We start from the raw sequence: 27398 nt of genomic DNA on the forward strand, positions 1-27398 counted from the left end.
ATAACTTTATCCGGAGTAGCAGACGACATCTAAGTATAGACCACACCTCAAAAACCGAAAATGGGTTTGACCGTGTCGTTGACCTTTCCCCGCTTCCCCTGTTTTAGGGTTCTTCTCGTCATCTGTGAGCTGTACTTGAGATTTACGTACAAACTTAGAGATACTAAATGTGTCGACGCCATATTAATTCGGGTGGGGAGAGTACGGTGGATCAGTGGTAGAGCGCTTATCTTTGGTGCAAGGGCTCCTTGGTTCGATATCCGGCCAAATAGGTCTGTGGTGGACAACATCGTGTCCGTGAGTTTTCTCGAGGTACTTCCCGTTTCCTCCCATTTTCTCATTCCACCAATTGTTCCATCATCATTCACTTGCCTTAATGAAACTGAAATGAAATCTTTAAGTTTTACGTCCCACGATTATGCTGGCTAGGCTAAAGGAGACGGTGATTACGAGAAATGAATGAAATGGTGGAATGAAGAAAGTGAGAGGAAACGGGAGAACCCCGAGAAAACCCACACACACGGTGTTTGTCCACCACAAATTTCACTTGGTGGGAGCTGGGATCGAACCCGGGACCCTAAGTACTAGAAGTGAACGCTCTACCACTGAGCCACCGCGGCCCCCCTCGCCTCAATCATGGTCTCCCTTAGCCTAAAGGGCATAATCGTGGGATGTTAAACTGAGAGAAAGGATTTTAATTCGGGTGTGATCTTCAGAGTTATGTTACTTTCTTGGCATTTTCGGACTGTCTGACCATCTAAAAAAAAATAGTTTTTCCGAAGAGAACTGGCCTCTGGGTTGCTTTTCTTTTAATACAGGCCTGAGATTAACGACAGGACTGTACGAATATTTTAAGGAACAAAGTAAATAATATTTGGTTTCGTTTAGACACGAGAAAGAAAAAATGATATATTTCAGTTTAACACACAACGATTATGTCGTTTAGGCTAAGGGAAACTGATAATTAAAGGAAGTGAATGATAATGGAAGAATTGGTGGAATGAGAATATTGGAGGAAATGGGAGTACCCCGAGGAAACCCACGTGCACGATGTTGTCCACCACCAACTTACTTGGCCGGAGTTCGAACCAGAAGCCTCACGCACCAGTGAGTCACCATGCTCTGCAGTACTGAAAAGTAACACTACACTTCAAACCAACCAATCATCTTTCATTAATTACCAACCTCGTTTAGTTTTAAGAACATAAATATGAAATCTTAAGTGAAAAAAATTCGTTTCCGAACCATAAACGTTCCCACGGGGAGTCGAACCCGGATTTGTCTGCCAGAACACACATTTGATGTAGCTACGAGAGATAAAGATCCATTTACAGTTATAGTCAGGACTCAAAAAATTCCGGACATCAGGTTGCTATAGCGTCTAAAAATACAAGTCTGGCAGCTAGCGAATTTACAGACCAAATTGTGTACCTATGTATCAAACTGGATTCGTATTATTATTATTATTATTATTATTATTATTATTATTATTATTATTATTATTATTATTATTATTATTATTATTATTGTGGCAACTATGGTTTCCAGAACTAGCGCTTAGGTCAGTAGCAAACTTCTCAAGCACTTGTTATAGTGTCAGTGAGTTTGGTTTGGTAACGTAGAAAACGAATGAAGAAATAAGGGAATTTCCAGTTTAAGAGGAAAAGGCTCAGAACGGAAGTTGGTTCCTCAGCATTAATTTTTAGTTGAGTTTTTGTCATGACACATTTTTGTATTTTGTTCGCATCCGTTCACGTGGGAAGACTTTTCGTGTGATCTTCCTGTTCTGATTACTAATGTGATGGAAATAGGTTTTTCATAGAATTAAGTTGGACTAACCGATTTCCCTTTGACAAAACAAACAAAAAAAAATAAATAAAATAAAAAATAAAATAAAATAAAATAAAGTTTACAAAATCTGAATTACTCCTGAATCTCCCTCAAATAATTATTAAATATAAAGTGAAGAAAATTTGGATTACCGGTTTCCTTTGGATATTTTTGTTTCCTTTTTCTGCTTGTTATAGCTTGTTTGTTGCATTTGAATTATGTTCTTATTACATTTAAATTATGTTCCTAATAGATGTACAATATGTTCTTATTGCATTGAATTATGTTCTTATTACATTTGAATTATATTCCTATTGTATTTGCATTATATTCTTATTGCATTTGAATTATGTTCTTATTGCATTTGCGTTCTATTCTTATTGCTTTTGAATATATTACTGCATTTGAATTATGTTCTTATTGCATTTGAATTACGCTCTTATTGCATCTGAATGATGTTTTTATTGCGTTTAAATTATGTTTTTGTTGTATTTAAATTATAATTTTATTATATTTAAATTACGTTCTTATTGAATTTCAATTGTATTGTTACTGCACTTCAATTAAATTCTTTTGCATTTCAATTATATTCTTATTGCATTTGAAATATGTTCTTATTGCATTGTTATATTCTTATTGTATTTGCATTCTGTTTTTATTGCATTTGAATTACGTTCGTATTAATTTGAATTATATTCTTACTGCATTCGAATTATGTTCTTTTGCATTTGATTTATGTTCTTGCATTTGAATTATGTTATTCTAGCTATTCCCGAAGCATCGCCTGCAAATTGCCTATACTTTAGTGACATATCTTGGCGTCAGAGTAGAAAACAGCGCAGCTAACGACAACTATTAGCTTCATTCTGTCAACTATTGGAAATTAGTGACTGACAGACTGAGATGTCTTGCGTCTATAATAAATAATAATAATATTTTAAGTAATTTCGCCTAGATGTTAATATTAGTCGTAACTTAACTGCTTTGAAGTTTGCATAATAGCATTACAAAAACATTAATATTACTGGCTTTATAATAAGAATTCATAGTCAGTGGCGTATACAGCATGCCGTCACAGGAGTTCAAGCACAGAAGTTCATATCGCTTCATTACATGTAGGATTTCTTAATTTGTATTTTCCTGTAATATCCTATAGAAAAGACGAAGAGAGTGTTAAAAGTCTTAATTTCCTTCTGTATGTACGACGATGTATGATTTTTCAGATGTTAAGGTTTCCGGAAGTGAATTCATCAGCTTTTCTTAGAATATGAGAATAGAGAAATATACCTAAGATATTGATAAAAATTATAATCTAAATATAGACTTCGAAAATTCAAAATAAAAGCAATCTTAAATATTACTTTAAGTAGAAATTTTATAGAAATTATAGGAGAATAGTGCAGAAAGTAAAGAACGATTGAGTATATGTCAACAAAAACAAAGAACGTTTGTGAGTAGATCTCAACAAAAACAAAGAACGTTTGTGAGTAGATCTCAACAAAAACAAAGGATATGAAAACAAAATTTCATTTATAACAAAACTAAACATAACATTACTTTTTCTACATAAGTTCCATTGTTATTAAATCATTTATACTGTATTAGCGAGACAAAAGTTTTCCAATGCCGGTTATCTACTCGTCTGCCGTAAAAGACTTAATAATAATAATAATAATAATAATAATAATAATAATAATAATAATAATAATAATAATAATAATAATAATAATAATAATAATAATAATAATAATAATGTGTATTTTTCCCTTGCCGGGATTCTCTATTGCAGATGCCATTTTGAACAACTGCTAGTTAAACAAATGTGACCACACGAGAACTAGACAACTCGGAGTGAAGCAGGGAGAGAAATTATCCGGCAAGCGATCGCCATGAGGTCTTCACACGGTGTAGTGTGTAAAAGTTCTCTATTTCTGACAGCAACTTCATAGCTTCATGGCAAATGAGTGTAACATCCGCATTAAAAAACTAGTATCTCTTTATTGTACAAGTGACTCAATAATAATAATGGGAATTATGCAGAAAAGCAGTGTTTGGTTTATTATTGATATAAGTGAAGTTCAGTTTTAATATATTTTGCTTCTGTTCAGATCTACTCACAAACGTTCTTTACTTTTCGGAATGACCTCGTACTTGTACGAAAAACATTTCTCATTTCAGGATTAGGATTAGGATTAGGAATTAGATTTCGGGGTTTTTCGGCATCTATGACAATGTTAGTCCGTCATGTGTGAGAGATGATGTAAATCGGCGACCACACTATTCGAGGAAAGAAGAAAGCGGCCTTAGAACTATATGTTAGGTATCATCCCGGCATTGCCTAGTGTGAATAAGGAAAACCTCACTGAGGGTTGCTGGCCTGAAAAGGCTTTTACGCTTTTTCGGCCGAGTGTCCCTACCGGACATCGAACCCAGGACCACTCATTTTTCAATAACTCAGAAATTGCAGTCCGACCTCGTATATTGTCTATAAAACCTAATAGGAGATATTTTTTTTTTTTTTTTGTAATATCGGTCCAGATAACTGAAGATCGGATAATTTGAATTTCACTGTATGCTGAAATATGGTAAAGACAAAGTATAGAATAAAATTGTAGAAATAAAAGTAACATTACGCATAAATCCTAACGATAAAAAGATAGTTACTTGCTCCGTAATAACATATTGTGACACCATGAAAATTAGAGTATGTGAAATTTTTCTTTGCCTGTCACAGATAAACACATACACCCCATATATGTAAAGGCTTGCCAACCATACGGTAATTTACGCCTTAATACTATATACTCTAATGCTATTGCAATAATAGGTGAATATACGATAATTTCAGAACGCTCACTTTTTGCCAGTTTTGAATATGCAAATAAATTGTAAATGTGCATTTAAATAATTATAAAACACACATACTAAGGCTTTTAACAGTATTACCACTAAAATAAAGCAATAACGATTTCAGAATTGCCAGATGGCAAGCCTGCATTCATTCTTTAAATTCAATTAAGTTTACAAGGACTTGGAAGCAGGCCTGTAGCCAGCCCAAAAATACAGGGGGGGGGGGCTGATCCAACCATACTAATTCATCATCATATTATAATTCATTTGCAAGCCTACTGTGAAAATTTTAGGGGGGACGGCAAAAATTTAAGGGGGAGGCCCGTCCCCCTAGACCCTCCCTGGATACGGGCCTGCTTGGAAATATTGTTGTTTTTCTGAGTAGGATAATAAGGATAATGATGAGGACAGTGGCGCCGATTTGGAGTTCAAAACTGAAGATTACTAACTTTATTATTTACTAGATGAATATACTGATTCTTCGCATGGGGGCTGTATTTGGAAGTCAATTCCTGTGGGAGCATCACCATTCATTTCAGCGACCGCGAAAACTATGGACATGACACTAATATCGGTCATTTTGGGCTATTTTTACATGCCTCGGTAACCCCTCCCCACGCTAAACACCGGCCCGCATACAATGATCGCTAATGGAAGTGTCAGCATTGATCTCAACTACCAAGAAAACTCTCGGTATCCCCTCCACTGGTGACCCCTCGGCCCGCAGCCGAATGGAATGAATTTGGAAGTTAATACGATCAGAGTTTCACCATTGATCGCAGCGACAGCAAAAACTATGAATTCGACACTACTATCGGTCATTTTCTACTACCTTTATATGTCCCGGTAAACGTCCCCTGAGACCCTCTGGTTCGAATTTTGACAAAAACGCTTAACCTTGGTCTGGGGCCTGGACTAAAGTATCTGTAACCAAAGTTTTGTAGCTCTCGGTCAACTTGTCTGGTCCCAAGGTCGGTCCCGGTAAACGCCCCCCTGAGACCCCCTGGTTTGAATTTTGACAAAAACACTAAGCCTTGGTCTGGAGCCTGGACTAAAGTATCCGTGACCAAAGTTTGGTAACTCTCGGTCTACTCGTCTGGTCCCCAGGCCGTACACAGACAGACAGACAAACAAACACACAAACTCTATTTTATTTATATTAGATTATTGCTATTAATAGTAGTATTATACTTGCTTCTAGAATTATCACGTGCATAACAAATACTCAATATGTTTCTGTAATATACGATAATCTTAAAGACGAAAATTTTGTTCTCTGAGGTTGGCAACTCTGCATATATAGCATACAAAATGTAAAGCACTCAATTATGTCTCAAAATAGACTTGAAATCGCTACACACTCTGGTTCTCGATTTATAGATATCGATTAAACTGAGGAAATTTATGGAGTGACTAGCATGCTGAAAAGAGTGTAATTTCCAAAATGAGCCACGAAACGATAAATAAACTCAATGGAATTTCTAATTTTTAATCAGTGCTGCCACACTTGGTACAATTGTACCAAATTCAGCCCTTTTTGTCATTCATCGGCCCGTTGGTACCAAGCTAGAATTTTCAGCCCCTTTTGTGAAAAAGTTGGTACAATTCGGTCCAATTCAGCACTATTTAACAAACACTATTTAACAAACGAAGTCTATTATTCTCCTTCCGTCGTGAAATAAGCGAGAATAAGGTGCAATAACTTATATTTGAATATTTTATTATAACATACTCCTTACACACGAACTCGGAGACGATTGATTTGCTTCTCGTTTTATTTATATTTTCATATATGGCCATAATAGCGTTTTGGTTTATTGGTCACTTTGAAGTAGAGGTGAGTTTCGTTTCCTTACAATACATACCGATGATGATAACTATTTCTCCCTTTAAATTTGTGAGCTCTGTTATACTTCCTTCGTGAGAGAAAATTTTTATCTACTTCCAGTAATTTTCGAAAAGAGTTCTTTCTTGATTTTGACTCTTGGAAGGGGGTGGAAGTGCTCTAGAACTTTACCTCTTTTAGATTCGTGTTATAGAGCCATGTATAACACTGAATAAAGCAATGAATTTGGTCCTTTTTGTTTCAATTTGGTACTAGTTTTGAGTTCACTCCAGAGCTATAACTGTGACAACACTGCCTGAATCACACGTTTCCTGGCCGCTGGATTGGAAGAGGTTGTGCATCTTCAAAAGCTCCCCGATCTGACAACACCAGACAATGCTCTCTGGGGTTTCATAAAGCAACAAGTAAAAAACACTCGATAATCACACAATGAAGGAATTACGAGCAGCTGTGGAACACGCCTTCACCCTCGTGACTCCGGAGTATCTCTGCAAAACATCTGCGAGAACTTGGGGCAGAATTCAGCTGTGTTACGACATGAATAGTGATCAAACGGATGTTTATGACTCTTAAGACTCGTAGGACTTTTTAAGGTATCTGTGTACAGACATTCTACCATAACTAACACCATACTATTGAAACCAAAGGGGGGATACGCCCACTTCCGAACCACCCTGTACAGAGTAAGCCATTGAAGATCCCTCTTCCCTACGTGGGCACTTAAACGTAATTTTTTGTGATGGATTGAAGCATTTGATTTGAAAAAGTCGAATAGAGTAAGTCGAATAGAGAATAAGACCATTACCTACATCTTATGCCAACACGAAACATGTCCCGATCAATAGGTCTCATTCAGCTGAACAAAATACGGCTAAGTATAAATCCTCGTGAATAGTTTTCTAGATAATTGATAAAAACTATTTTTTGTGTAAACCTGAACTTTTTTCCTGTACGATAACCACGTCGCTTACTAACACGAAACTCATACTGAAGTATACACCAGGGAAGGGGGGTAAAAGTGAGAGGGAACGCGGAGGAACGTCCTTCCCCCACTTGCAAAATATACAGGGTGTTTCAAAACAATACCGACAACGTTTGGAAGGTGATTCCTGACACCAACATAAGACAAAAAAAAATATAGACCATCCTGGGTGCACAAATGCTTCCTTTCGAAGTTACAGGCTGCTGGAAACATAAATAAATGAACTTTAAAGGTCCATAGCTCCAAAACTATGAGACCTACCGCAGTCTCTCGTAAGAGCTAATATGTGAACTATCCAAAAATAGACGTTTCAGAATCCTGCTGTACTCACACAACAATTTTTATAGAGGGAGGTTGGTTACGGCCATATAATTTGAAGTACTCATCAACTACCTCTATAAAAATTGTTGCGGAAAAACCGAAGGATTTTCAAACTTGGATATTTGGATAGGGCACATTCGAGTTCCTAAGTGAAGTCTTTACCTGACTACGGTAGGTCTCATAGTTTTGGAGCTATGGACCCTTAAATTTCATATTTTCATGTTTTTGGCAGCCTATAACTCCGAAAGGATGCATTTCTGCACTCAGGTTGGTCTATACTTTTTGTCTTAGCTTGGTGTGAGGAATCACCTCCCAAACGTTGTCGGTGTTGTTTTGAAACACTCTGTATATGGCGTCCCTTTATTTCCTTAAAAATTACAATGGGCAAAGAAAGATAATGGGGACGACGTAACGTCAGCCGTCCTCTTACCTTTTCAGATCCACTTTTACCCCCGGTATAAACTCGTCAAGAATTTTATTATGATACTATTGCAATGACAGTTGCGTACAAAGTACACTTGACGGGATACTGTCCGAAAATGTGATTAATTCGTGCACTCTAAGTTTGTTCAACTGTAATATATTACGCAAATACGCAAAGTGTAAAGGTTACACGTTGTTTTATGACCACCTTCCTTTGAAGTTTAACACCACTTGAAAGAACAATTTTGAATATTATAAGATCCCTATTTTGGTGTTCTTTTCTATTGAAACTGTGTATGGGTGTTGTTTATATTAATTTTGATCAGTTAAAGTATAAATAGCAGCTTAACATTTTTAGAAGAAATACAAAATAAAATGTAGAGGACCACATTTGTTTAGTTCAGCCACTGAATATAATCAATCTTTTTCTAAAGATAGATGGCAGTGCAGTAAGACAACAGCCGACTATGGTTTTACACGAATCATGGGGCTGTTTTTAATTCTAAAATTGTAAGCTGCATCTTTCTAATATTATGGGCTATAAATCTTTAAGTAATCCCCGCTTTACAGTCTTAAATTTCGATCGTTTAAACTTACAGTTGACAATAGTCGGTTATGTTTAAAGTTTCTACTGAAATTTTAACAGCAATACAAAAAGATGATGTAGTGATGTGGAATCCTTATTCTGCTTCTTACCATACTTAGTACAATTGAACCAAACTCAGCTCTTTTTGTTATTCATCGCTCTGTTAGTACCAAGCTGGCATTGTCAGCCCCTTTTCTGAGAAAGGTGGTACACTTCTACCCAATTTAGCAACATTTAACAAATACTTGTCACATTTTCAAAAGTGTCACTAAGACTTTTTCTTTTATAGGGTTAAGTTTAGAGTTACCCCTCCGCTTTTTATAAAAATCAGGAAAATTTACAAGAGAAATGAGGTAAGAAATGATGATTTGAAGTTTTTATTTGATGTTTAGGAATGTAAGTTCGGCAGGAGAGTTATGTTTAATGCGAGAAAAGATATGTGGAAGTTAGTACTATTTGCCGGATACGGAAGCATTCGCGGAAGGTTTCAGCAGCATGGTGCTTGTAAAATATGGCGAACAGGCAGTGGCGTATTTAGGGGGGTGGCTTCCGGGCTTAAGCCCCCCCCCCGAAATCTTACTTAGTATAGTAAAGTAAATGAAATATCTTGCAGAATTTTCACATTTTCAGGCAAAGCCCCCCCCCGAAAGTTAGCAAAGCCCCTCCCGAAACAAAATCGTAAATACGCCACTGCGAACAGGTGTAACAGGATGCGCAAGAATAATGAAGAAAACCTTTTAAATTTTTGTGAAGCCCACGGAGTACTGAAGTCAAATGAAATGTAAAAATTTTCAATACTTTGAGCACTGTTTTTCGTATGTTGCAAAGTCCAAGGACACCTTCAGACTGGAGGGCCAACTCTAAACTTAAGCCCTTTTATATCTCACGGTACTCATACTGTGTGTTGGACTTCTAAAAAATGCTGTTGTACATTCATTCTGTGACGTTGCACTGCATAACGCTACGAACCAGAGTTGCCAACAAATTGATACAAAGAGTAGCTAAATGATAGATGAAATGACTAATTTTGGGTGAAAAGTCGCTAAAAAAATATTCCTGAAATTCCATTTTTCTCTCGTTCTTTCATCAAGTGTGTGGTCATATATATCAGATATGTGATTAATTCAAGGCGTAATATATCTACGCTGGAAAAGCGTATACGTAAAAACGTAAATCAATCACATATAACAAACAATTTCACTTTTAGTACAATATATATATATATATATTTACTTTATGATCAATTTCACTTCAACGAAATCAAAAATGAGTTTAGAAAAATGAACAAAAGTAAAAGTCTACATAGAAAAACCTTATTTTCTACCCCCTTTTACTGAAGTTTCTACAGATAATCAGCTGGCTATCGGTAACACATTATTTGTGCCTCTAAACGGAAGCTCTGCAAACTAAAGACATTAAAGTTTGGAGTTGGCCCCCATTAGAGGGCAAGAGATACCAGTAATCAAAGCGGGAATAAGGAGATAAATGCTACGTACTTTGCCAGCTCCTCAACACTTGCGCTGATTCAAATACGCAAAAGGGAAATAAACATATATCTGAACTATTCGAGCTAATAGTAGGCCCTACTTTTCTACAGGACTAGTTGTTTCACAGCACAAAAGTCGCTAGATTTGTAACTAAGTCGCCAAATTGTCATTTAAAAATCACCCAAAAAGTCGCTAATCGGAAAAAATATTTTTTGTCGCTATCCTGGAAATCGAATCCCCTAGATTTAGCTAGCGACTTTCCCCCGAAATTGGCAACAGTGCTACGAACCTTGTGTGGAAAATTCGTAATTCGAGCTATACCGGGAAACAAATGACGCTAGATCGGCGATTTGTTCCTCGTTTTATATATTTTTTTCAGATATGGCCATAATACCGTTTTGGTTTATTGGTTACTTTGATATAGAGGCGCGTTTGGTTTCCTTACAATACATACCGAAGATGATAACTGTTTTCTCTTTTAATTTCTGGCCTCTGTTATATTTCCTATGTTTCATCTTCTTCCACGGTTCTTTGGGGTCCTCCTATTCGGATCTTCTTAAAAAGTAATTTTTAAAAAGAGCACTTTCTTGATTTCGACTCTTGGAAGAGAAGGGGGGGGGAGTGTTCTAGAACTTTACCTCCCTTAGTTTAGTGTTATAGAGAGCCGTGTAATACACTGGTATAAAATAATGAATCCAGCCCTTTTTGGTTCAATTTGGTACTATTTTTCAGCCCACTCCAGAGCTGGGACTGTGGCAACACTGTTTTTAATTAGTCTTAGAAGTTTGCACAAGAAATCATAGTTACAATAAGAATGAAATATGTATTTTTTACTATAAGCTCAAAGTATCAGTGGCTAAGAATTAAACCTACAATTTTTCATTTGAAAACAAAGAAACCATTGAACTGTTTGAAACAGTAAAAGTCACGCTGTTTATTGTTACTATGCGTTGTTGAGGAAGCATTATTTCATAGAAGTACATAAACTACATTCTAATGGCATCGTTTCTTTTGATCCAGTTTTGAAATTGGGGGCCGCGGTGGCTCAGTGGTAGAGCGTTCACCTCTGGTGCATGGGGTCCCGGGTTCAAACCCTGCTCCCGCCAAGTGAACTTTGTGGTGGACAAACACCGTGTGCGTTGGTTTTCTCGGGGTTCTCCCGTTTCCTCCCACTTTCTTCATTCCACTATTTCATTCATTTCTCATAATCACCGTCTCCTTTAGCCTAACCGGCATAACCGTGGGACGTAAAACTTAAAGATTTTATTTCATTTCATTTTTTTTCCAGTTTTGAAATTTTCAATGCAACAATAATGGGCTATGAATGTATTCCCTCATTACAAAACGTATTGTTTAGGCGCCTGCCTACTGATCTCACACCGCATGTTTTTTGTTCTGGCCGATGTTTGTGTGCATTGTTAAATTTCTTCTGTGTGATGATACGATGCCGGGCGTGAAGAAGAATCTACGATACATCGAAATTTTGTACCAATTTTTCCTGCGAATTCCTCGTCATAATCTGGTTTTTGCGGTTTGTAGTTGATTGGTCTATTTAAAAGATTTGAGTACATAATGGCTTCTAAGAAAGGTGGTCCTCAAGATACACTGAGAGAAATCCGTTCTCCGGACAGCGGTATATTGTACAAATATACGGTATCCTCTTGCTTACTACGGAAATCAGTACGGAGCATACATTATCCGTATGCTACAAAGCCACTGCCCTTAGATGTTACATCTCGTCGTTGCAGGATGTCTGATATCTAACAGTTTTCCGTATATCACATGCATATACTTATGTTACCTTCGTCAGCTATATGTTATATACGTCCATTTGTATGTGAGATCCTGACCGCCTATATTGTTTCATACGGAAAGTACGTATAGATGGAATACTTATACGGAAAGTATTATAAAACATGCGTTTTCAGTTATACGTCTGCTGTACATTAAGCCCAAAAACTACAGGAATTACACATGTAACCTATCTTTGTAAGTACGCTACCTACATTTTTTTCTCAGTGTAGGGCAAATTCATGAAATTGTAAATAAAAAAATGAAAATGAAATCTTTCAGTTTAACGTCCCACGTTTATACCTTTTAGGCTAAGGGAGACGATTACAGCAAGTGAATGATGATGGCAGACTTTGTGGAATGATAAAGTTGGAGGAAACGGGAGAACGTCGAGAAAACCTGCGGACACGATGTTATCCACCAAAATCTTACTTAGCCGGGGGTCGAACCAGGGACCCCACGCACCATAGTTAAGTGCTTTACCATGGAGCCACCATGTGTCCAAATTGTGAACAAACTGCACTAGGCCCGTAGCTAGTAAAAAATGGTTAATTCAACTCCATTTTAACACTGGGCAGTGGTTCCAGCGTGACTACCACTATGCGGTGTCAGTTCAACACATACCCTGCGGTGTTGGCGTTTAACACAGGGGGTGTGTTACGTCTTTAACACACAACCGGTGTTGAGCCGTACCGTAAGCAGAGGCGGATCCAGAACTGACTTCTGGGGGGGGGGGCGGTGGGTTGTCATTCTGCTATTTTTAAGGGCTCCAAACTTTGGGATGCTTTTTATTTATATATGTAAAATAAGAAAGTTATTTCTTCTGGGGCGGGGCAATCGCCCCGATCGCTCCCCCCTGGATCCGCCCTGACCGTAAGCGTTAATGAACCACAAAATTACTCCCCCAAAATATGTTAAATCGTCTATATGCGTAATGTGTTTACATTATGTTGAGTCTAAAACAAGTAAAAAAAAAAAAATGTAATCCAGTGGCGGGGGTGCACGAACCACTAACCTTTCAATTACTAGCCGCGTTCTCTTCCGACTTGGCCACGGAGGGGATGAAGAAAACGTCGTTTGTAGAGAGATAAATTGTGGAGGTCTTTTGAATTTGGCTAATCAGAGTGCTCCTTTAAGCCGCGTATATTCGACGATAACCGTTCGGGATAAGAGAAAATCTGCTCGCCATGTAGACCTAATTTTATAACAAAATGACGACTGTCTATTTACTTTATTTTATAGTTCTTCCATATTCACTTTCAAATGATCGGCGATATTTGCCATCTAATAAAATGGTGCGTTTGTTGCTTCTAGTACACAACCGCTTAGAAAAAGAAACAATAAATGCATCAAATGTGGGAGATGAATTTAGAACACCTAAATGGCACATGCCTAGCACATCTTGTGCTGTTAGGGTTTCTTCAGAAACATTTTGTAAAACAATTGAAAACACATCGCACGGTTTGCATTTTGAAATTTTGCGTATACCTGGATTTGTTTAAGTATTTCTTTCTACTATGTTTGTCTGTAGCTTCAATTCATAAGCCTTTATAATTAGATGCCCAACATATTTGGCAATCACGCAGAAAACAATACCGAAGATTCAACACTGGTGTTAATTTAACACACAGGCTGTGTGTCATTTCAACTACCGGCATTTGACACACAACTCCAAATGGAGAATGAGTTGTTCTAACCACTTGTTTGTGTTATATTTTAACACAATCGTGTTAACACATAGACATGTCGTTGAAATAACACAACGATTTTTACAGTGCAGCCAGTACATTAACTCAATAAGGGGCGACATAGTTTTTTGAGGGATTCCTGACTTTAGTTAAACTAAAATTCATACGTAGGTCTACATACCAACAAAGAACAGATAGCATCAAGGGGACTGAAGGTGGACGAAAAATGAACCCCGTGGTCACTTTCTAATTGCGGTCCCGGATTGTACAAGAATTTTAAAAAATGGATGTTTAAAATTCCTGCTTCAATCTTGCATCCCGGAACATACATTTGTAGTTATCAGTATTGATCCATGTAACTCATGTGCCAAGTCACATTGCAATATGACATATAGGAATTTTGACGGACACATGGACAGACAGTAAATATATAAAGGAGTTCGGACGTACATGTGCACAGTCAGGGTAAATATATAAAAGAGTTTGGACTTACACATGGACAGATAGGGTAAATATATAAAGGAGTTTGGACTTACACATGGACAGACAGGGTAAATATATAAAGGAGTTTGGACTTACACATGGACAGATAGGGTAAATATATAAAGGAGTTTGGACTTACACATGGACAGACAGGGTAAATATATAAAGGAGTTTGGACTTACACATGGACAGACAGGGTAAATATATAAAGGAGTTTGGACGGACACATGGACAGACAGGGTAAATATATAAAGGAGTTTGGACGGACACATGGACAGACAGGGTAAATATATAAAGGAGTTTGGACGGACACATGGACAGACAGGGTAAATATATAAAGGAGTTTGGACGGACACATGGACAGACAGGGTAAATATATAAAGGAGTTTGGACTTACACATGGACAGACAGGGTAAATATATAAAGGAGTTTGGACGGACACATGGACAGACAGGGTAAATATATAAAGGAGTTTGGAGGGACACATGGACAGACAGGGTAAATATATAAAGGAGTTTGGACGGACACATGGACAGACAGGGTAAATATATAAAGGAGTCTGGACGGACACATGGACAGACAGGGTAAATATATAAAGGAGTTTGGACGGACACATGGACAGACAGGGTAAATATATAAAGGAGTTTGGACGGACACATGGACAGACAGGGTAAATATATAAAGGAGTTTGGACGGACACATGGACAGACAGGGTAAATATATAAAGGAGTTTGGACAGACACATGGACAGACGGGGTAATTATACAAAAGAGTTTGGACGGACACTCGGAAAGACAGGGTAAATATATAAAGTAGTTTTGCTAAACCAAGCTCTTTAAACATGTGCATGAAGATATTTTATATAGCTTTAAATGAGACCGTGTGCAGTTTAAGTAGCATTTTCCTTTTTTTCCCCTTCCTTTTTGTTTGGTTTTTAGTTTACCAAGAAACCTATATTATGCTTGGAGATTAAGGCAGACGGAGAGAAGATGATACTGAACGAAAGGCTGAATGAAAAGATTGGAGAAAAACAGAGAAATGTTGACAAAATCCACGCACACTGGGTTTATCCCCCACAAAGCCCACCTGGCGTAAGTTGAGATCGAAGCAGGAACCCTATGCACCGGAGGTGAGCGATCTATCACCGAGCGGGCCCTGAACAAATAGCTGATTCTCACTTGTCAGACAATAACTGTAGGCGTGCCTTTTTCACTTACGTACTTATTACGATTCCAAGTACCTAATTTTAGCGGTAAATTTTCGAAGTTCTAACGCCCCTATTGGATATAAAAATTAATTGCCATGGACAGTTAAAAAATTACGAACTTATATCGAAAATATTTATTATTATCATTACTTAAAACTGACATTCCTCCAGTTCTCTTTGCTTCAATTACTAGCTATTTTCACTAACGTTATTGAAAATAACATACTTACTACTAGAATAAATCCTATTTAAAGTTTCTGTTGCACATTCTCAGCTGATTCTTCTTCTTCTTCTTCTTCACTCTTAAGAGGGTTTGAAAAAGGGCACCGGGAAATAACCAGCTTGTGCCATAAATGCTGAATAGAATGTGTTTGTAAGTTGAAAAATTTCTTCTTTGAAAAGTTTGTATTATTTTAGTAACTAATCGTGCAAATGGCGGAAGCCGCCATTTGCATTTTTTTGGTCGACTTACTAGTCGTATTACCTGTAATATATATTATTAAGTGTATATAATATATATTATTTTATATATATTATTTTAAGTATGAATTGTTTGTTAGTTAAATTATTAGTTAATTAAGATAAGGTATATAAAGAAACAGTCAAATTCGAGAGATAATTGTAATGTCATAGCCAGGTAAGAGAATGTCAAAATCGGGACGGAGTTCCAACGGGAAGAAGAGGGCCAGTTACCCAGATGATCGGGGTGAAAATGTTGAATAAAGTGGAAAATAATTGAAATGAGTACGTGTATATTAATTGTAATTATGTGTAAATGTTTACGTGATCTAATGTAATGAGTGTAAATGGTGTATGATGAAAATTTTCCACTTTAAACACTTCCTCTTCAGCAGCTCACTATCAAAACTCCTCTCAGCTGATTCTACCAGACTATTCTTTATCACGTTTGCCAGATATTGTGGACAAAAGTTTATTTTCACACACACAAAAAAGCACTCTTCGTTTACACCAGGTTAGTTATACTTGCAAGACAGGATGATCATCTTTATCCCTGTTATACACGATGAAAGAAAATTTGAACAAATGACTTTTGTTTTTGCGCGAAAATGATGTTAAGATAAACTTTACTTCTGCTTTGGAAAAAATCTGAACTAAATATTTTTGTGAGTAGTTTGATCCATCTGAGCAGTGTTTCTTCCAGACATGTTTTTGGGGTGATACTGCCCCCCTTGAACCCCGAGAGTGCACCACCGAAGGAGACAAAAATAATATGTCTATAATAATAAAGAGAATAGTACCAACAGTGCCCCCGGAACTTTTTTCTGAAAGAAACACTGCATCTGAGTGGCCAAGATTTGAAGAAAAACAAGTGCAGTCCCAGTTTAGATACATATAATTGCATTCATGATATATTCACTTCTTTCATCAGGGATCACTCTTACTAGCTTAGAAAATGTATTTCAAGGGAGAAGTAGCATTATTGGGTACAGATTCACTTTAGGAGGGCTTACCGTTATGGATGTAGATATACTTTGTGATGACTTATACTACAAAAACTACGGTGCTAAAACGTAAGCCAAGTTGTACTAGGAGGCTACTGAAATTGAACATTTTATTTAACCAAGTTCTTGCGGAGCATTAGCGCGTCCATAGGAAGCAGGCGCGTCAAGGATCGTGAGTATATGCATAAATAACGATAGTGGAAAACACTTCAAAAAAACACATTGCCCTGTCTGTAGCACAGCTTTGCAACACTCTATTGATCACTTTGTATATACATTGCCTTTACATACCATTTCCGTTCACCATGGATTTCTTATGGACTATGATGTCGTAAAGAGCATGCTTTGGATTTCTATTTATTTATTTTTTTTTTTTGGACATGTGAAAGATAAGATCCCGATATGTTACGAGTCCTACAAGGGCGCCGATCCTGGGGGGCGAGGGGGCCCGGCCCCCCAAAGCTCATGTGGGTCCCTAATGTATTTATGAGTGTACAATATTTGGCATAATTTGAGTGCATTTTGTCTTAAAATCTTCATATACACACCTTCTGCCTCTGAATGCCCCTCCCCACCAAATTTACAGAGAAATCGGCGCCCTTATACATTGGTCTTCCAAAAGAGCACAACTCATTTCTTCCATAAATTTTACAAATCTAAAACATTACTCAATAAGTTCGTAGGATGACATAGAGCTATCGCCTTTATTCACAAATTCATATGATTTTGAGGAAGCATTAGCCGTCAAATGAAACGTGTCAAAATTTCGTAACAATCTGGTGTTTAGTTCACAAGTGACAGTGGTTTTAGTGATGGTACTTGTGTAATTTTCAAAATAATGAAAAAATTGAATTTCGTGAGTTGATTAGGATTAGGATTAGGATTAGAATTTTAGATTTCTGGGCTCTCGGCATCTAAGGCCATTTAACCCGTCACGTTTGGAAGGATGACGTTCCTCGGCGAGCACACAATCCGGGGAAAGGGAAGGAACAAAGGATTGGGGAAGGAAGGAAACGGCCTGGGATTTATAAGTTAGGTACCTCTCCGGCATTTGCCTGCTATGAATGAGGAAAACCTCATTCAGGGTGGCTGTAAAGCAATTCTCTTTAATGAAAAAAAGTACTATTCAAGGAAAGCAATGACTTGACAAGTGTTTTAGGACTCTGCTCCATCGAGACAAATGGTAGAGAAGTAGTTTGTTGAATTTAAACGCGACTGTACAAACATTAATGATGCTGAACACTCTGGTCTCCAAAATTCGGCAGTTGTCTCAGAAAACATTAAAAGAGTCCACAGAATAGTTTTGCCGGTCATAAAGTGAAGACGCGTGAGATAGCTGACATCTTAAAGATATCAGAAGGCAGTGTGTTCACCATTTTCCATGAGCATTTATCCATGATAAAGCTCTGTTCGAAGTGGATACCGCGTTTGCTCATACTCGACCGAAAACAACAACTCGTCTACAATTCAGAGCGCTATTTGGAACTGTTTCAGCGCAATAAAAAAGATTTTTTTGGGCTGTGCCTGAAAATGGATAAAACATCCATCACTACACTCTAAAGTCAAATTTCGGTAGTCAGCTGAGTGGACAGGAACCGGCAAAGGCCATCCAAAGCAACCAAAAGCGTAAATGCCAGGCCGATAAGATTTTTGCATCCGCATTTTGGGATGTGCACGATATTGTATGTATTCGTCGATTACCTTGAGAAAGGAAGAATCATCAATAGCAAATATTATATGGCGTTATTAGTGGATTTGAAGGAAGAAAATGCAAAAAAATCCCAAATGAAGAAGAAAAAGATACCCAATCAACCAAGACAATGCACTGTGTCACAAGTCGATTGCAACAATGGCAAAAATGTACGAATTGTACTTTGAATTGCTTCCCCATCCTCTGTACTTTCTGGATCTGGCCCCCAGCGAATTCTAACTGTTTGCAGACCTAAGAAAAATGCTCCAGAAAAAGAGATTTGGCTTCAATAAAGAAGTGATTGCCGAAACTGAAGCTTATTTTAAGGCCAAAGATAAATCGTTCTGAAAAAAAAAAAAAAAACCTCATTAAAATGTTATATAAGTGTTGAAATGACTGTATCACTCTTGAAGGAAACTATTATGTTGATGAATAAAGTTGAATTTTGTCTAAAGTAGTTGTTTTATTAGTCATCATAGATCCTATGAACTTATTGAGTGATATGTTATGTTTGCCTAAACTAGAACAGCACCGAAAGAAACGCAGGTAGTATCGATTACTGCTTCATAAGGAAAGATCTAATATCTAATGCTCTTTTACACGGTTAAAGAAAGCTTGAATAAAACCATTCAATAGTTCAAATTTACACGTTCAAAGAATATTGTTCAAGACACTTGACAAGAATCTCGAATGAAATTAAAACCTTTTTTAAACGATCATAGAAGTATTGAATCATGTTTTAAATACTTGTTGATAAGTGACAGTCCAAACCAAGTTTTCGAAAATATGAAAACAGATGAAAGCGAAACTGCGTATTGATTTAGATCAGACTTGCGCATGAATAGCTAATTTGTATTAGCGTTTCTTTCCTAACTTTCTGCAGGCATTTGGAATTTAATAGCTTATATTAAACCTATTAGAAAGCATGTCAGTTGATTTTGTAGCTATGCTACCAAATTTTCAATAAATATTTTGACCGTTTTACATCAAATGAAGGTTGTTAGTTGACATTAAAAGAGTACAATGCTTAAATATGAAATAGTTCCTATTCTAAGGGTTCAAAAAATATAATGCTCATATGGTGTAGAGATAACAAAATCAATCTCAAGAAATTTAAAATTTGGACAGTACTAGGATTTGAGACGTAATGATCCACACTAAAAAATAATTGTTGGACGTTTAACATGGAAGGAAGGAACAAGAGTTGCCATTGTTATAACAAGATGGCCATACCTTGGGATCCTTTAAGATGTCGGAGAGAGACATGACATTTTGTATTTAGCTCTTTCATATAAATAATGAAACGTGTTTAAGTTATTTCTTGTTTGACTTAGAATGGAAACATGGCTGGAATTGGTTCACTAAGGTACCCATATGAGGCGTTCGAATTTTGTGAGGGACTTCCGAGTTGAGACGAATTCTATATAAAAAGTACCGAAGGAAGAATAGAAAATATTGACCGCAGACATCTGGCGAAATTTGATCCAGACATATATAAGGTAAATCTTTATACAAGAAGTGTTGCGCACACTCTAACACTTTATATACATTTCCACAAGGTCTTTAAAATAAATAATGATAGCAAATAGCACTCGCCATTGCATCTTCGGTACACTTATACCCTGTTGTAGTTCCCTCTGTTCTCTATCGCTCGTTTAGTCAAGGTATATAAAATAACAGGTAGCCCCAGTTCAAGCTTAGCGTTCTGATTGGTTCCTTGTCTGTGACGTCTTGTGGAGGAACTTTTGGCCTCTAGAAACAGTATACCAACTAGCGTATGCAGTATTTCACTTGTTTTGTTGAACAATACCTCGCGATATCCAAGGATGTTATAAAACATAGGACCTGCTCGTATGCAGGGGTGCCCACAAGGGGGGGCTATGACGCAAACTGCGTCATTGAAATATTTGGGGGGGGGTTAAAATCTATATAAATATGTTTGATGAGGGGGGGTAAAATTAATCGAAAAGAAGATTTTTTTCATGGAAGAATACCTACGGATAGACAATTGGGGGGGTGCGTCATAGACATAAGGGGGGTGGGCACCACTGTCGTATGTATCTTCATCCTATTAGGTAACTGAATGACCGCCATATAGGTTAGCTCAAAACATTGCGATTATATGTAGACATGTAATGATTCTGTCATTTATTTTTATTTAAGACGTTGCTTAATATTTATATTTTACAATGCTTACATGCTACACGTATGGGTGTACAAATAGGAGTGAAAAGAAATTACCCGAAATAACCTTTCACAGGTAAGAAAATCACCAATCATAAGATATGTATGGCTTTACGATTTTCTGCTATGGGCAGATCCTCTATTTTATAATATCCTTGGCAATACCTCCACGTGACGTCATCGACCGCAAAGTATCCAGGGAAAAATGAAAGCAGAAAGGCTGATTGGAGCAAGGATGTTATAGAGGATCTGCCCATATGTATCTTAATTCTATTAAATTAATGAAGCCAAAACACAACCGTGCATCGGCACATCTGATTCGCTACTCTCGTTTTCGCCTTCGCCTGATTTACTACTTTTGTTTCCGCCATGATTGTTGGCTCAAAACATTGGGATCTTATTGGGCGTAGTGGGCAGAGTAGGAGTGGCGAAACTGTGACGTATGGCTTCACGATTTTGTTGTAAGGGCAGATCCTCTATTTTTATAACATCCTTGGATTCGAGAGTCCCCTGCGTTTAGTCTTCTACATTATTCGGTGTGTAGAGAAGTAAAATTCTTCCCTACAAACATTTCTAATATTAAAAGTAAAATCTCGGTAATGGAACAGATTTCTAAGATATTAGAAGATGGTGTCTGAGAAGTGCTTATATACTGGCGTATTATTTATTAACCAGAACCAACACAATGGAAGTAAAAATTGGAGGCTACTAACAGAAACTTTGTAAAACAAATGAAAATCATTTTTGCAAAAAAAAGTATGCATTGCACATATATTTTTTTACGCGCTACCCTAGTCAAATCTTTTTAAGTTGGCCACAAGATAGCGGGTGAGGTTAGATTTACACCGAACTTGCACCACCTGAGTGGGACGTAATGTCACGTGGTATTATTTTGGTTGCAAAGATGGAATAAAACGAGCCGTAAGGAGGCTTCTAACCCCCTTCGCTCGCTAACGATTGCTCAGTTGTTTCGTAGGGTAAGTAAATCACTTTTTTTAATCAATAAAGTTGTGTTTGCAACGTGGACTAATACCACGTGATATTGCGTCACGACTGGATGGTGCAACTTTAATGTAAATTTAAACCTCTCTTAATTTTTTTTGTTCAACCTCTCTCATAACGGGGGAATGAATCTCAAATTGTTCAACTGCACCAAGGATCTTATAAAATAGAGGATCTGCCCTTACAACAAAATCTTGAAGCCATACGTCATACTTTCGCCACCCCTACTCTGCCCACTCCGCCCAATAGGATTGTAATGTTTTGAGCCAACAATCATGGCGAAAACGAAAATAGCCAATCAGACGTGCCGATACTCGGTTGTTTTTGGCTTCATCGGTTTAATAGGATGAAGATAGATATGGGCAGATCCTCTATTTATAACATCCTTGAACTGCACGCATTTCTTTTCCTTTTCTTAATCTTAATTAAGGTTTATAAATAGTCAGATACAGACTTAGATCTCAGTCGCCTACATCACTAGGTAATGTTAATTACTGTTTTGTATCATGATAAATTCAATATAAACCTTGATGAAAGAGAGTGATGATGATGATGATGAAAGATGGCTGATGAATCTCAGTTTGCAGATTTAATTTTACTTCCGTTCTAAATATTTGATTTCAAGATCTTTCAACAGGACTAGATCGGGAGAGTACGGCAATGTTCCCGGAAGTAGGAACGAAATACACAGATCTGATTGGTTGGTGGTATCCATTTCTTGCCACGTAGCTTGCAAATAGCAGAAATCAAAACACTGGCTTCTGTCGACCCTCGTAGACGAGCGTGCTAGCGCTATGTGCTAGGAAGGAATAACGGTTTTGGCGTGGGTTCAAACCCAGTCCAAGAAAGTTTTTTTTATTTATTTTTTACATTTTCATAACACTTTTTTTTATTAAATAAGATGAAAATAATACTCAAAAAAGTGATTTACTTTTGATTTGTGCAGATAAGTAGTAGTAGTAGTAGTAGTTGTTGTTGTTGTAGTAGTAGTAGTAGTAGTAGTAATAGTAGTAAAAGTACTAGTAGTAATAGTAGTAGTAGTAGTAATAGTAGTAAAAGTACTAGTAGTAATAGTAGTAGTAGTAGTAGTAGTAGAAGTAGTAGTAATAGTACTAGTAGGAACGGGTTAGAAGAAATAAGAGAACTCAACCAGAATTTCGTAAGAATAGCAGTTAATTCCATATTGCTAACACATTAATTTTATTTGTACTTTTTCCAAAAGAGAAAATAATTCTTAATTGCTAGATTGTTAGTGCTGCAATCTTGCAATAGTACATAGGTCGCGTAAAAGTTCTCACGCCAGAAGGCTGTGACTCAACAATACAAGAGTTCTGTAGCTGATAAGGGAGTATGAGACGATGAAGTGTGGCGAGTGATAACGACTGTGTTATTCAGTCGAAAGTAGAGGTCGCTAGTGGAAGCGCCGTAACATATGTTTGAGAAAGACGAACAACGCAGTGCACAAGATCAAGATTAAAGCAACACGTGGGCGCAGTGCACAAGTGTTTTCACAGACCATACTTGTGCCACAGGGGTAATATCATAGGAGTAACGAAATACTTCTCCTCTAAGGTGTCAAAATATCTACAGCCGAGTCTGACAATGATATTAATGTATCATATGGTTTTCTATTGCAAGATCGGGGGCCAAAGTGGCTTAATGGTAGAGGTGCTTACCTCTGCGGATAGGGTACCTGGTTCGGTACCTGGCCAAGTAAGCTTGTGGTGGACAACATCGTGCACGTGGGTTTCCTCGGGGTACTCCCGTTTCCTCCCAATTTCTCATTCCACCAACTTTTCCATCACCATTCATTTACCTTAATCATCGTCTTCCTTAGCGTTACAAGCAAATGCGTGGGACGTTAAACTCAAAGATTTCATTTCATTTTTTCTAATGCAAGAGCGTATTTTGGCCCTGAAACTAGCAACTCATGTTATGTAGATCTTGTGTACAATACAGCAAACACTGTGATTTTCATGACAAGCATTTAAGCAGATCCCTTGTAAGTTTAAAAATAAAATCCATGTTATATTAGAAACAAAGAAAAACGTTTTATTTTGCATACATTAAACAATGTTTTTAGTACAATGATCTCAAATCAACAAATAGTTGTTTACCACAACTTATCTAAAGCATTCTAATTACGCCAGGATGTGATTAGGAACGTTCTTAGGATTAGCATAATCATACTTATGTTTCCTTTGTTTGTTGCGAATATCAATTTCCACGGATAATGCTTTCAAGTCACGCCGAAATCTGAAATAAAAGGAACATAAAAGTGAAAGTACAGTACTGTTAAAAAAAGAGTGATTACTAATGTCTACCTTAACCTTCACATACTCTTAACTCAATTAAGAGTATGCGCAAGAAATTTAATACTTCGACTTAACAGTGTTAAATTCGGCGTTATCTTAGTTTAATGAACGAAATGGTGGAGTGAATAAAGTGCAAGGAAACAGGAAAAAAAACCGAAAAAAACATGTACACGTTGTTTGTACACCACAAGCCCTACTTGACACGAGCTGGAATCGAACCAAGGACCTCAAGTAACTAATTATCTAGGAAATAATTTGTGACAGTGAAATAATAATAATCTTACTATGTACTGAGGAATACTAAAGGGTACGTCTACTCTCTTAAACTTTGTAGTGGTTTCCAACAACAATAATACAGCTCAAATTTGAAGTTTTATAATGCACTATTGTTAGCAACCGATCAGCAGAGCAAAAGGCGCTTTCAATTGTCAAGACGTTAATAGATATCTGATAATGATAAAAACTCATTTTAAGACCTTGGCAACATCAATTCATAAACAAGAGATGCGAAAGATGTTGCTCAATGAATGCTTAGCGCTAGTTGATGAAGATCAGCAAGAGCTCCAGTCAGTTTCTGGTGAATTCGGGAGCTCTCTGGAAAAGAAATCAGTGGATTTCTTTCCAGTGACTATAAAACAATAGAAGCCAAGGGAAAATATCTTCAAGGGCAGAACCGTAACTTGCGTGGGACGAAAGGGCAATTAGCCCCAGGGAAGCTCCCCATAATTCGAAGGGGACCCACTTTAAGACAAAATTTTCTTACTCCATTTGCGATACGAACATGAAATTTTAAATGAAGCATCAAACAGGTTCACTACATTACATAAACAAAACAGTACATAAAAGGTAAATAAAACAAAAATGAGTCGTGGATCCATTTCAGTAAAAAATGTCTACTATTAGGGGCCCTAGAAATAATATCTATTCGTATGGCTTTGAGATTTGTCAATATTGTCCCCTTAATTGACTTTTCATATATGGAACGCGCCCAGGGGCGTGCGGGAGAACCCACAGGCTTCAGGGATCCACAGAGTAAGAAAAAGATAGAAAGAAGGGGCCTATTTTCGAATTTTAAGGAAGACCCAAAATAACTTTTCTAGAGGCCCCAAATATTAATGCTTGCCCCTCTAGAAAAAACTAAGTTACGGCGCTGTTCAAGAGTTGTATTCCATGTTGCCAAATATATATATATATATTTAACTTACTTCTCTCCATAAATGTTGTCCAGTAATATCTATTGATGTTGAAAGATCATTTTCTGGCTACAAATGTCACAAACTGATACCAGAAAATATAGAGAAGCATCTAAAGGATAATTACGGGACGGAGTAAATCCCTAAAAACGAACCCTTATTTTTTGTGTAGTGAAAACATGTAGAAAACTCAGGATCGTAAAGTAAATGCTGTGAAGAAAACCTAGAAATTGTGTTCTCGTTTCTACTATTTTCATTTTAATCTCATAATCTGTGTATTTTTAAAACAAATTCTAAATACACGCATCATAAAAATAAGTTTTGAAAAGAAATCCCTGAAACGTAATAAATAACACTTCTGCCACAACTTCGCTAAATGTTTCAAACTGTTCCATTTTATTGTGTTGTTAGTGCATATTAAGAACATATTTTAACAAATTAAACAGCATAGTTGCATCCATATATCATGAATTTCAAGTGAAAAAAAAAAGCGACGTCTAGTTATCACTAAAGCCAAAATGACTGATGTTGGTAATTATAAATGCAGAATTGTCATTCATAATAAGATAAACTATATTTCTATTGGTTATTTAGCATAGAAAATGGCTATATTTGACCATAAATTGGCTAAATTGGCTACATAGCTTAAAGTGTTTCCCACGAGACGAGATGAGAAATAAGCTTTCCTCGTCTCGTCTCGTTTTGGAAATCCATGCCCTGATTTTTTTCTTAAGTTCATTTGGAAATTATCAAAATCTTCCTGCATCACAAGAAGTCTACGAAAGTTATGATAAAGCAGTTTAAATTATATTTTAATATACCCTCGTATTTGTAAACAACAACATTTTTTTTTCAAAGATTATCTAACAGCCGACAGACGTCGTCTTAAAAGCACAAAAGAACAAACACAAAACCCCACAAAAGACCCCTACAGCCCCTCCACAGGCCCTGTCTCCAAATACGACTATAAAAAAACACGCCAAGAGCTAAAAAAAATAGTTTCACTGATCATTCCGACCTTTATCTTTGTGCTGCTCTGGGCAGGAGAGACTTCCTAACCTTACCTCGCGCTGCTCTGGGCAAAAGATTTTTATTCTATCTCCGTGCTGCACTGGGCAAAAGATATTACTTACTTCCGAGCTGCTACGGGCAGGAAGTTGCTTTCGTCTCCGCGTTGCACTGGGTATTAGACACCAACCTACCTCCGCGGTGCTATGGACAGGAAGTTTCTTTCCTTTGTGCTCTGCAATGAGCAAGATGTACCAACCCACCTTCGTGTTGCTACAGGCAAGAAGTTTCTTTCGTATCCGCTGCTGCACTAAGTAGGAAACAGCAACCCACCTCCGCGCTTCTAGGAACAGGTGGTGCAACCTCATTAAAACATATTATTATTTAAAAATACCTACTTATTTCTAGTTCAGTGTTCTAAAACCTTCTATAAGACCTTTGATAATAAAAGTTAAAAGAAAAAACTGTGTACCTTCTCTACTATATATTACAATATTTATATTGCATAATAACTTCCGTATTTTTAAAACATTACTAAATGCTCTTCATTATGTTTGGACAATCATTTTATCAATTTACTACCTTAATCTGCGCTATTTACACAGCGCACAGTTCTAATATGAGCTTGAATCTCCTTCTCACTTCTCGTTACGAACGCAAGTAACCGACAGGAAGACTCTCAAAGGGAGTGAATTGCTATAGACAAACATATATATATGTAGTATTTTAATATATAGAATTGTGTGTGTGTTGGGGGAGGGGAAGGAGTTTGTGTCATTAGATGATACCAAATGTAAACTTTTTTCTTATAGTTGCATACAGTGGCGGCGATTGGACGTTAAAAGTGGGGGTGGCAAGATATGATCTGAATATGTGTATATCAATGTTAGTGTTCCTGGTTGTTTCTAACACTTTGTTTGACGAAAGGTTGTATAACTAATAGGATACTATATTTTTCAGTTAAAATACCGTATATCGTGTTTCATATTTAATTAAGTAAATTGACAAGAGTAATTTATTTAATTGCTCATGAACATGTTAAAATTCTG

The 27398-nt window shown here is 37.0% G+C and overlaps 2 protein-coding genes across 3 annotated transcripts in view; both read right to left on the reverse strand.

Annotated features, from left to right (window-relative positions):
• Positions 1 to 15871, reverse strand: part of LOC145669499 (polyunsaturated fatty acid 5-lipoxygenase-like) — a 134222-nt gene extending 118351 nt beyond the window's left edge. Inside the window, exon 1 of the mRNA XM_081737679.1 lies at positions 15725 to 15871. The gene's annotated coding sequence lies outside the window, so the exon portion shown is untranslated. The remainder of the gene's footprint in view (positions 1 to 15724) is intronic.
• Positions 15872 to 23859: 7988 nt separating this feature from the next.
• LOC145669501 (polyunsaturated fatty acid 5-lipoxygenase-like) overlaps positions 23860 to 27398 on the reverse strand; it is a 103206-nt gene continuing 99667 nt past the window's right edge. For both annotated transcript variants that reach the window (XM_081737681.1, XM_081737680.1), the window contains exon 14: positions 23860 to 24089. In XM_081737681.1, the coding sequence (XP_081593807.1) occupies positions 23975 to 24089 (115 nt within the window). In that variant the 3' untranslated portion in view covers positions 23860 to 23974. The remainder of the gene's footprint in view (positions 24090 to 27398) is intronic.

This window comes from Thermobia domestica, chromosome 14 (assembly GCF_964235325.1).
Source record: "Thermobia domestica chromosome 14, izTheDome1.hap1.1, whole genome shotgun sequence".
Lineage (NCBI taxonomy): Eukaryota > Metazoa > Arthropoda > Insecta > Zygentoma > Lepismatidae > Thermobia > Thermobia domestica.